General features: G+C 29.5%; 2 protein-coding genes across 4 annotated transcripts; one reads left to right on the top strand and one right to left on the bottom strand.

Moving 5' to 3' along the window:
- Positions 1 to 1,932: 1,932 nt before the first annotated feature.
- On the bottom strand, positions 1,933 to 3,661 carry LOC132753125 (sarcoplasmic calcium-binding protein-like). Of its 2 annotated transcripts, none has more exons than XM_060743549.1 (3): positions 3,631 to 3,661; positions 2,887 to 2,992; positions 1,933 to 2,514 (listed from the first exon to the last, which is right to left on the bottom strand). In XM_060743549.1, the coding sequence occupies exons 2-3, from the start codon at positions 2,985 to 2,987 to the stop codon at positions 2,076 to 2,078; spliced, it is 540 nt and encodes a 179-aa protein (XP_060599532.1). In that variant the 5' UTR covers positions 2,988 to 2,992; positions 3,631 to 3,661; the 3' UTR covers positions 1,933 to 2,075. The 2 variants fall into 2 exon arrangements, with proteins under 2 accessions (XP_060599532.1, XP_060599531.1); XM_060743548.1 differs by lacking the exon at positions 3,631 to 3,661 and adding an exon at positions 3,436 to 3,559 and having other exon boundaries at positions 2,887 to 2,993.
- Positions 3,662 to 4,667: 1,006 nt separating this feature from the next.
- On the top strand, positions 4,668 to 6,457 carry LOC132753126 (sarcoplasmic calcium-binding protein-like). Of its 2 annotated transcripts, none has more exons than XM_060743550.1 (3): positions 4,668 to 4,820; positions 5,147 to 5,252; positions 5,640 to 6,457. In XM_060743550.1, the coding sequence occupies exons 2-3, from the start codon at positions 5,152 to 5,154 to the stop codon at positions 6,076 to 6,078; spliced, it is 540 nt and encodes a 179-aa protein (XP_060599533.1). In that variant the 5' UTR covers positions 4,668 to 4,820; positions 5,147 to 5,151; the 3' UTR covers positions 6,079 to 6,457. The 2 variants fall into 2 exon arrangements, with proteins under 2 accessions (XP_060599533.1, XP_060599534.1); XM_060743551.1 differs by having other exon boundaries at positions 4,806 to 4,934.
- The last annotated feature ends 5,870 nt before the right edge of the window (positions 6,458 to 12,327 follow it).

The following is a 12,327-nucleotide window of genomic DNA, read 5'->3' on the forward strand; positions in this document are numbered from 1 at the left end:
TAAGTCACGTTTTGATGCAATATGTAGATATTTATTTACTGGTAGATGTGCCATTTATTTGATAATTAAATTTTCTAACCAATACTTTTGATCTTCCGTTAATTTAAAGCAGTTTAATTCAGATAAGTTTCTTTCATCTGTATTAAAAAAAATATTAAAACTTAAAAGCAAATGAGTCTTTCTTGCTTAGAATGAGTAATAATAAATGGATTTCCTTTTTCCTGTCGTATTGATTCCTATCAAGATTTACCGATTGAAATATATTTTCGTATGTTACTCTGCAACTGTGGATTATTTTTCTTCAGAAACAGATAGAAAATCTATATAAATATATATAAGGTAGTGTTTTATTATATTATTTTTCATGAGCAAACATAATCAAACCGAACCTTTTTATTTACTTCATTTTGCTGTTTCTGAAGGATTTCCCCTTTTAGAAATTTTAATACTTTACAACACAAAATGTCGACCCTGGTGTGGCAGCTGTAAAGTTTATAGGCATGAGAGATAGTTTTCGAGGTATCTCACTATTTCAAGATTATTTTCATTATTTCTACTTCACTTATGAATGTATAATAAATAATCCACACTTGCACATGTCATTTTACTACTTTATAAATGAAAAAAAGGAAAGTAAACTCTGAAATGATGTGTCTTTCGTTGTTTTACGTTGATTTATCTTGATATGTAAATTATTCTAACATTCTAACAGCTGCAAGCTGCATTCTATTCTCTTTATTGTTTGTTGCTAGTCACAATTCAAAGTTATTTGTCAGCTTTGCGGATGTATTTTCATGTCTAGAACTATATTGAATTTATATTGATTTATCCGCACAGAAGCAACATTAGTACCATCATGATCTACTTTAGCCATCTGTATCTTTTCACAGGTTTTCCTTTGGTAAGGGTTTTAACTAAAATTATAGCTAGAAGCTCTGTGAAAATCAAGTCTTAAACCACTAAAGCGTGTATCTTTAATATATAAATTTGGAAAAAAATCTCCCGAGAACAATGAAAACATAGTATCAAAATGGAAATTGCAGACACGCTTTTTTTAATCAATCTGTTTATGATTGAAAATGAGAAGTGCAACATCTCTCACGTCCCCTAGCACCGGCTTAAGCAGTATTTAATTATAATAAGATACTCAAAGGAGCAGAATAACATAAGACACAGATGTGAAGTTCGTGGAAAATTTTCACAGTTGTCAAAATCCATTCCTGCTGTTAACTGGGGTAGGGGCGTGAAAATTGTTTTGATTTCCAAGTTTCACTTTTGACTTTGTTTTTACTGCTATTAAGTATTCTCCCGTTTTCTAGATTTCAGTAAAAATATTTGAATTCCAAGCTGTTGTAAAGATTACAGTGTCAAGTGGAAAAAGGTTTTGCTTAATGTAAGTTTCCACACTTGACATATGTGATATATTCGTTTCGATACAAAATGGAAAAACAACAATTCAAACGAATGTATTGTTTTACTATAGATAAATGCCAAATGCAATGTCAGATATGAAACTAACATGTTACATATTCGATCTATGGCATAAACGTTGAAACAAATAAATTTCTTTGTATTGAAAATTATCCATTTTAGGATATAAAAGGTTTCTTCTTGGGAAATAAAGTGAAACAGACGTTAACACGTTCTTTATTATGCAAGCTTTCATAGCATTCATCATTTCTGCGGCTTAGCTCTAAGAATAAAACTTCCGTATTCCTTTTAATAAAAAGTAGATCAAAAACATTGAAATTAAATTCAAATCAATATTTATTGCATCAAAGTATACATACATTTGTATTCCTAGCAATTAATAATAATATAAAACATATCGATCATATTCGTGACTATAAGTACATATCATTGATAAAATCATGGTAAAAAATGGCCATTGTAGAATAAACGTCCTTTATTACAAAAGAAAATCGAATCAAATGAAAAGTATTTTATCGACTTTATTTCATAATCATATAAAGCATGTATTATTTCCAAATATGTCACTAATGATCAGCCGATTAGAGTACTTAATGTTTCGAACATCATATTGTATATCAAACAATACGCTAGCAATGAAGTTCCTAAGTGTCAGTTTGAAATAATTGTACTAATAAATCTGGTTTGGAACTATCTTCGTCTGTGAGGAGGCGTGACCATAATTCCACCACCGTTTTGACCGGAACTTTTCCATTAACAGGATTGTAAGCTTGAAACCATCTCCGGTCAACGGTCTCATCGTTATGCTCAGTCGATTTAAACATGACAATGTGATCTTCTTCTGTTATCATACCATCACCGTCTGTGTCCATTAAGTTACACACAAGTTCCTCGTTTTTCCACATTCTTTTGACAAACATCTCTTTATCTGACTCATATGCCTTTCTCTGGTACTCAACAAATTCGGATTCCGTGATTTCTGACTGTCCCCACATCAGATACTCACTCCACCATTTGGTGTATGTATCCATTGCAGTCTTCTTTTGCTCGGCATTAAAATGGTGAAGGGTAGCGAATCTATTTCTGAAATATCATTTGCAATATTCACAATATCTACATATTATAAAATAGGTATTTTTAGTTGGTTTTAATAGGATACGTATAAGAATAAATTCATAATGAATATATTTATAAACTTCATATTTCAATTGAAATAATTACAGGCATATCATTTTACTTCTTAGTTATTTTCAACACAATTCATTGCTTATTACTGGTTGGTTCCAGGAACGGATTCGAGAATGTTTCAAAATGCTTATAGCTTCCAACACAATCGAACTAAAATAAATTTGTATAAACTAACACTTTTGGACTTGAGAAAGTCATACTGTAAGTAGCTGTAAAACATTTAAAACGGTCAAAATGAAATAGGCTGTCAGTATTTTTGCTACATACCTTGATGTCTCTAAATCTGCAGTACAAACTTTGCCATCCTTGTTATGATCAAACCAGGAAAACCACATTTTCCATTTTGAGACAAGAAAGTCATTGGCCATTGCGGTCTGTTGAAGTATAAAAATAATATCTAAACTATCAATTTCATATAACATACCATGTAGAATTATGTACAATTATTTGTGCTTATAACATCAGTCCAAGGAAACGAAACGTGCTGTTGGGTTATATTTGTATCTGTATGTCGATCTACATCTAACATATATAGTGGACGGAATTCGAACTACAATAATTATACAGTTAAACGAAAATTCTGTATATACATTGTTCAAGATATTTTCGTAATGAAAAAGAACGTTTGACATGGGCAATTGTTATATCGTCTAAGATAAAATAAATGTTATAGGAAATCAAACTGAGTTTATAGATAAGTACGCTGTCATTGTGTTTCAAATGATAGATAAAGTGATAAACAAAAGGTATCAATTTATTTATAAAAAATGTACAAAACGTAATTCAAACTTGTATAGTTGTACAGTACAAACTGACCTGAAAGTGAAAAGCAGTTGTGCGGACGAAAAGAAAATTGCATGTCCGCGTTGTGCTTGCAAACTAGTTAAAAATAAAAAAAAGAATTCAATGCCCAAGTTTGATTTAATCAACACTTTTATCCAATTATCCATTCGGAAACCAACATAAATAAAAGTTTAAATACATTCAATTATGAAATAAGTGAATAGCTTATCAATATCAAATGAAGTCTTGCTGAGGAGAATGCGGGAAAATTATGATGATCTTCGATTATATTATTATAGGAATCCCAAGAACGACCTTGAAGACATGATTTTTCATGTTAATTTGATAACGTGTTAATGCAAACGGTTTGATAATTAATTGTATCAAGATGAGTTTCATGCTTTTGAATTAATTAACTTTTGATACTGTCCATCGAGATTAAACTTGTTTACAAATTGTGACTTGAATAAGAGATAGTAATTAAAAGAGTAATTGAAATTGTAGACAATTACGTTCATAAAGTAAACAAGCACACAAAGGTAAATATAAAACCCGAGAACATTTAACAACCTTTTAAAATTTCACAGAAGTTTTCATTTCTTTATTTTGTATCAAAACTTCAGAACAAAACAAAATTGATTTAAATACACTTTACCGAAACTTTAAGACTTTGTATATTCGAAGAAATATATAAAGACATTGAAGATGTTAGTATATATTACGAATTCTAAACAACTGCATACAAACAAAATTAACAATAGTTCATTTAACATTACAATTACACAGAAGTTTTTATTTTATTTTTATTGACGGAACTTCAGTAATCAAATTCACCACTAATTCAGTAAATACACTTTAAACGAAAATTGTAATAACTTATATATAATTAAAAACGGGTATTATAAGCTGGATTTCTATATTTATTTAAAATTTTAAATACTGGCAGTATCAAAATTAAGATAGTCTATTAAATTTTTGTTGTTGTTTTTCTTTTTATCTTTTTTTTTATTTAATTTTATAATCTGTTGTTAAACTTCATTAAAATGCACTTACTTGTCGCAATTTAAAAATGTGCAAAAAAACTAAGTGGAGTAGATTCAGGTTAACTTAATTAACTTACAAGTTTACTTGAAAGAACAAAATTTTAAAACTGCCGCCATATGTGCTTCTAGAGCTAGAAATATTACATGCTTATGTAATCAGGTTAGTTCGTATACATCACAGCTTCTTATCTTTTAGTGCGTTGAACCTTGTTTGCAGACACGTTATTTACTCGCTTACTACAAGAAAAGTTTCAAGGACATACTGGCATCTTATATAAATGATAACACATATTATATCGTGTAAATGATAACACGTATTATACCGTGATCTGAAATATAATAACTTACAAAGGTTACACTTGTGAAGGTAAATAGGTAAGAAAACAGTTTAAATCTCATCTTTCGGTTGATTCATATAAAGAGATAAAACTATTCATTGTGTAATTTAACTTTTGGACCAGGGGATTATAAATTAAGTTCGTTTAAGTGGTTTGTATATGTTTTATATGATTTACTCACATACAATGGAATGATATGCATTACATACAAAGTATCTAAATTGTTTTCTACCATTTAACGTCGTTAGAAATGTAAAATGGATAGTTGATGCAATTATAATGGATATAAGATACTTATAACGCAAAGGTTAATAAAACAAATGTTTCAAAATAAACTATTTATCAATCACCTATATATTTCAGAAACCATGGCCAACGAGTATCTTATATCAAAATGGAAAATGTGGTTTACCTGGCTAGATATTAATAAGGATGGCATACTGGACGCACAAGACATCGAGTCGGAAAGGTATTGCTCATATACTAATATAGCGAATATATTATAAAGATGAGGGCCATTATGATGGGCTGTATCGCTGGAGTTGATTGTTATGAATTATACGACTATTATCTGGAGTTCGTGGGAATACAGGCATGTGCAATGCACGTGAGCAAAGCAATCAATCACAATTACCATTTCTTTATAAATGTAAACCTTCAAATAAAATGCGTTAAGAATATGAACAAAACTTAGGGTTGGGTGATTCTAATGAACACAGTCTAAGCATCAGGTTATTGATATTTTGGAATGAAGTGTTTGGCTGGTTATTGTTAGCGGGAAGTTGGTAGAGGCGGGTGCTGTGTTTCGTGAAAGTAGCATTACCTTGTTGATTTTCATTATTATTTTAAATTTCAGGCAAAGGTTTGTTGAATTGAACGAGTTCAGCACAGAACAAATAAATGCTGCCATGGAGGTTTTTGCAAAATGGTGGGAGGAATTTATTTTCTGTGGAAAAAGTGAGCTATCAGAAGAAGCTTTGATTAAATCTTTCAATGACGCCTTCAAAGCGAACAAAAAAAGATTTATAGAGAAAATGCGCCGTTCTTTTCAAGTCGCTTATAATGTGGTTGATATTCATAGTAATCAATGCATATCCGAGGATGAATTCATAGTTGGTTTAAGGACGTCAGGACACGAAAATATTGAGCTCAATCGAAGGTTCTTCCAGATGTATAATCCAGTAGATGGCCACATTCCTGTAAAAGAACTAGTTGAGTCTTGGGTTCAGTTTACAACTTGTGAGGACAAAGAGAAACACGACATCGTGAAAACAGCTTTTGAATTAGGTGTTTGACGATTTTACTTAACACATCAATTGACTTTATTAATAGTCTATCTCTAGCAATATTTGATAGTTTTTGCTAGGTGATGATGTCATAAGGTATGACTATATTAACACTGCTTTATTCTATTCTGGATGTGCTTGAAAATTCAACATTAGGTGAACATAACTGGAAATGACATAGCTGTTTTAAATGAGTGAATTTAAGTGTGCAAGACAATTATGTGCATTTTCGTTCTTTGACAAGATGTTACAAATAGGGCACCGTTTATTTAAACAATAATTAAAAAAGATAATTCAGAAAATTGTTTTGTTTGTTTATGTTCTTCTTATTTTATACATTTATGTAGGCAAAAAAGTATGAAAGTCAATATAACCAGTTATTAAAGTCTTCTTCTGTTTACTTTTTTTTAATTGTCAATTCTTAATATTTTAGCTATAAACGAATAATCTAGTTCTGTTACTTACAGCGAAAATTTGAGTATCATTTTAACGCAATAAATGAAATGAGAACGTACATGAGTTACCTAGCTTTTTAAAACTGTCATCATAAGTAAGCATGCGTGAAGCGATGCGCCGTTTACACATTATCCGACGGATTTTTGCAAATAGATAAGCCAACAAGTTAAATGTTGATGCTGCATATCAAAGACGGCGCCAAATAATATGACCAGTCACAGGTAATGAACAAAATCTTAATTAAAAATCGTTCTCAATTACAATTGAATATCCGAAGAACTAATCAATTTTTTTCCATGTTCTTGTAATGGGTCTGAAAGTCTGAAATGTTTCTGTTGCGACAATGATTGAAACGTCTGGTCGAAGCAAAATAAATTGGATAACAAGAAAAATTGAAATGATTAGTAAACTTAAAATGAATTCCAGACAATATGTGCCGAGAATATGTCCATTTAAATATTGGTGCGAATTGCATAATGTTTATTCGAATGAATTTGAGGATGAACTGTCTATTGTTTAATAAATAGCAAAATATGTCTGTAATATCAAATAATAGTTATGAATAAATTGATATATATATATATATATATTATCAATTCTTAGTAACGTTTTGTTTTCTTATTTATAAAAGAATGAAGTATTTGATTAAACTAAAGATTGCATAATTTTATTCGCCTAGAATCTAGGTTTAGGACCACTTAATGTAGAAAAACATCAAAGTCGTCAGTCAAAGAATCCTTCAAAAAACCTATTGCAAGTATTCGTGATACATTTAAAGTAAGCGTAATTTCTCAATCAGTTAATCTGTTTTATAACTGAAATCTTAATTATTTTCATGAATTACATGTCGAACACGTTTTGCATGTTTTGCAAAATATATTTCCGGTGTGTCCGTATCGCTAATAAAATGTCCGTTGCGTATTTTAATGATACCTCTTGTTCCCTTGGTTCCCGTCATTAGACTATAGACTGGCTAATTGGCACGTTATTTATAAGGTAGATAAAATTTGATTAGTATTAAAAGAATATGATATTCAAACATGGCACTATCACTTCAGTCAAACGATTATTTTCATCCCTTAAAGCTCTGTGACATGATGTTCATCAAAAAAATGCACAAAATCAAGTCTAAAATTTTCCCAACTGCTATACGAACAAATGCATATCTGTGCACGCGCCGTATAACTAAATGTTGTTTTATATCTTATAATATGAAGGTTTTCATCAGATATAGAAATACTGTTTACCATGCCTCCCATGTTAATAACTATTGATTGGCATGCATCTCCCCTATTATATTGGGAATCGAAAGATTGGATTGCCACGTGACCTCCAGTCTGCCAATCACTAATACAAACATCAATACACACGACAAAATTCATGTTCTTATTTTAAGGAAAATATTGTTTATAACTTATGTTTTATTTTTTAACATGAGCATTCTATTTAAATCAAATGATACAAATTTTGTCTAATTATATATAAGCATGATTTCACTGAATAATAATCATGGATTGCTGTAAATACTGCTGCATGAATTAGATAATTTTCATAAAACGCTGAAATAAGTACCGATGTAAACGTTTGTAAAATGGTACAGAATGTTAGGAACGTGAATAGATTAATATTGTGCAACTGCACATGATAGAGATGTGGGAATGTTATAATTTTGTTAAATAGTTTTCATACGAGAAAATATATCAGACAAAAACAAACACACAAACAGTAAAAGACGGCGGTGTTAATCAAATTAATCTTCTGTCAATTCATCCTTATCCTCAACTTAAGAAGTATTATCAGTTGCCTTATATGTTTTTGAAGAGAGACTTAACTATAATTGACAATTGAAGTTATCTAAGGGGTTGTTACTTCAAAGAAAACAAGTGATTGTAGGCACTAGATATTTCAAAATTAATCTAACTGAAGTATTACATGGTGTCAATTTAGATGATAAAAATAAAAGATTAAAGTAAAGTGTTATGTGAACCAGCATTTAAGACAATCAAATGTGAATGACCTTTATCAATATCGGAGATCACAAAATGTATGTGGTATCCTTTAGTAAAACGCCTTTCTTACATTAGCATAATGCCTCAATAGACGGTTAGGTTCGAGGTGTACACAACTTATGGTACAATATTCATAGCATTAAATCACTTACTATAATATATAAATCACCATGTTCCCCCCATAACATATCCCCCAAACAGATTCATTGCAGAATTTAGACAATATTATTATCTAAATATCTCTGTTATCTTTGTTTGTTATGCTTATAAATGTTTTAATTGTTCGTTTCAATTATGTGATTGGTTTATACAGAATTTATTTAAGTTCGATTGTAATGTGTAGGAAGCTATAAACTTGTAAAAACACACGTTTGAATGAATCCGTCCCTGCAACCAACAAGTACTGAGCAATGAGTGTAAAGTTTCTTGCTCAAGGAAAGAACGACTTGCCCCTGACGGTCAGGTGATTATTTATGAAATATCAAGTAGAGGACATGTAGGAAATATCATGTGCTTGTGAAATACTGGAGGAACTGAAGACCCTAAATGTTGAGTTGAATAATTGTTATGTCTTCAAGCAATGGAATATCTCCATTTATTTAAACGTTTAAATCTATAGATTACACAGTATGATTTGCTTGTACACATCTAAGTTTCGATTGGTATTGTTCTTCTTAATCCTAATCCGTTTAGGCCTTATATTAACAGAAGATTTTATTTATTCAAACAGTTTGTTAACTTCATATTATATGAGTACGGCTCAATCCCATTATTCCTCAGTTGAGAGGCAACTAGATGTATCAACCTCTTGGTCACCGTTTCCCCTTTTTTTTAATTTAATCAACATTCAGTTTTGAATATGAATGGTCTAGATAATGGGGAAAATGTTGACATTAACCTTGGATAAAGTAGTACATCCTTCTCCTGTTATCAGACGTTTCTGCAGATATGAAACATGTGACCTTAGTACTATTTTCAAAATAAGTTCAATTACTCTTTTATTTGTTGACACTACATCTGAAAAAATATTTTATCAAACTCTTACACTTTATAGACTCATAAAGTATTTGGATATCGAACATTATTTTAATAAGTATCAATGAAATGACAAAAACAGACAATTATCTTAAGCGCTTTAAGACGGGTTATAGAAAAGTAGTGCCAACAATCCTTTTTGACCTCGGATAACGTTATCTGGCGTGTTTGTAATGTGTACAATCTGTCTGTCATGAAGACAACCTTGACCTGGGAAATACTGCATTGCACTTCTTGTGCATAATTATATTACATAAAATATCAAAGTAATTTCATTAATATCCTAAAGTGTTTTCTAATTTTTAAATTTCTAAATTGTTTATGTGAAATTGTAAAAACTCGTAAAAACGTAAAAAGTGTCAGTACTTAGACAAATATTTTAGCTCTATTTTAAGATTTTATTTAAACCTCATCCCCGTTCAAATGTTACGATATTAAGCTATATAAATAATACAACGGAAGATATAAACATGGTCATTCTTGAAGGCTTATAAATTATAATTTCTTTTTTATAATAGATGTACTTTTATAACACTATGCAATAGATGCTAAATTATACAGTTAAGCATATTCACGTGGCGTTCTGTTTATTATCACCTAACATTGTGAATATTATCTTAAAAAGTTACTATCAAACTTTAAAATATTGTTGCACAAATATGCACAATCAACATTAAATATCGCTATCTATCATGTTATCAAGAAGAGAATAACCTTGTCATTAATCACAAATGCTTTACTAAAAGAATTAATTTAATAGAATATTAACATAAAATCTTATAAAATAAGAAGTTATTACTATGACATACAGTAAAGCTGTTTGATTTAGATATCACATTTTCGATGGAGAATTTAAATAAAGTAATATAAAGTGTGACATATAATAAATAATCAGTTTTGTTTTAAAGCTGCATTTTATAAAAAAACATGTATTTAGAAATATTTTGTCATCGGTCTAAAAACCAAACAGTCTACTCTTATTAACCTTTTGATAATATCGTTATAATCTAATCAAATATTGTTCAGAAATCATTATTTTAAAAGGAAAACTAAAGTATACGATTTTTATCATGCAAATGAAGACGTTTGCACTACGTCACAGTGTTTGACTGCTAAACAATCAATAGCTTTTAATAATGTAATTATAATCATGAAACAAAACTAGCATTATGCAAAATATTGATTTAACTTTAAAGTGTAAAAAGCTATAAATCTGCTGTAAAAAATATTTCTTAAAATTTTACAAAAGAATACTTCCAAAATGCTGTTGTGAAATAAAAATGGTAGAAAATTGCCTCAAAAGCGAATGTCGCATGCACAAAATCATTGCTAAACGGATACAACCCTGCTTAAAATAGTAACTATAATATTTTTGTTCCGGAACTTTTTATTCTGTTTGCGTACAAAATTCATGTGTTAAATAACAGAGACATTCTATGTGAATCAACCAAATAATAACGGAACCGATATAACATGAATATTGATAAAATAAAGATATTTTATAGTATACAGTATACATTTATACTATTGAAACGATTTGGCATTGCAATTGATCCCTTTTTAAATAAAAAAAAAAGTTTTATTAAGATATTCTATTCTGTTATTCATTATTAATAACTTTTACAGATCTTGTTAATGCAAATTGATTTACATAACATTTTACAAAGTTGCTATGCCTATGACACTGGCGAAGTTTATGTGATGAAGTATGTAAGATATCAAAAGTAGTGAATTATTTATGTCAACTTATATAGAATGTATTTATCCTATGACACAAAAAGTTTGAACTGTGGTACCGAAATGAAAAATATCTGTATGTCTGCGTATGAGACATTTGCCCTGAGTCCTATTTTTAAAATTAAGTTTAGTTATGATTGTAAAATAAGTGATTTAAATCATTAAAAAAAGGCAAATTCGACACTCTATTTTTTATTTGTCAATATATGTGAGAAATATTTTACCCAACTCTTACACTTTATAGACTCTTTGAGTATTTGTTTTCCAACATCATTTTTAAAAAAGCATCAATTAAATGGCAAAAAAACAGACAATTATTTCAAGCGCTTTTAGACGGGTTATAGAAAAGTAGTGCCAACAATCCTTTTTGACCTCGGATAACGTTATCTGGCGTGTTTGTAATCCGTCTGTCATGAAGACAACCTTGACCTAGGTAATACTGCATTGCACTTCTTGTGCTTAATTATATTAAATTAATATCCAATTGGTGCTTTTTACTTATCTTAAATTTCTGTCAAGTTATAAATGACTGATTTTAGGAACTCGTAAAAAAGTGCCGATATTTTAACAAATGTATTAACTTTATTTTATGTATTTTATTTGAGCCTCATCTCCGTAAAAATATTAACATATTCAGTCAACAGAATATATGAACATGGCATCTTGAAGACTTATAAATGACTTTATTTTATATAAAAGTTCTTTTATAACTGTATGCATTAAACAGTTGAGCATACTCAGACGGTGTTCTGTTTATCATCAACTACCATTGTGAATAAACTTTATTTACAAAGGTTACAATCAAACTATTAAATATATTGCAAAAACATGCACAATCAAAAGTTTTATATATCGCCATATATCATATTTGTAAGAATAACTGTCATTATGCACAAAGTTTTACTGAATGAATTTAATAAAATATCAACATCTTTAAAAGAAGTCATAACTATAAGACATAGTAAAGCAGTTTGATTTAAATGTCACATCTTCAAAACAGTTACAAATCTAGTTATATTAA

Source organism: Ruditapes philippinarum, unplaced genomic scaffold (genome assembly GCF_026571515.1).
Source record: "Ruditapes philippinarum isolate M1 unplaced genomic scaffold, ASM2657151v2 ctg299_1_1_1_1, whole genome shotgun sequence".
Taxonomy (NCBI): Eukaryota; Metazoa; Mollusca; class Bivalvia; order Venerida; family Veneridae; genus Ruditapes; species Ruditapes philippinarum.

Bases quoted from the DNA above. Each gene is read 5' to 3' on its own strand.
- LOC132753125 (XM_060743549.1), bottom strand. From the start codon at position 2,987: ATGGCCAATGACTTTCTTGTCTCAAAATGGAAAATGTGGTTTTCCTGG. The intron at 2,515-2,886 runs GTATGTAGCAAA...ATGATATTTCAG, and splicing joins GCAGATTTAGAGACATCAAG to AAATAGATTCGCTACCCTTC.
- LOC132753126 (XM_060743550.1), top strand. From the start codon at position 5,152: ATGGCCAACGAGTATCTTATATCAAAATGGAAAATGTGGTTTACCTGG. The intron at 5,253-5,639 runs GTATTGCTCATA...TTTAAATTTCAG, and splicing joins CAAGACATCGAGTCGGAAAG to GCAAAGGTTTGTTGAATTGA.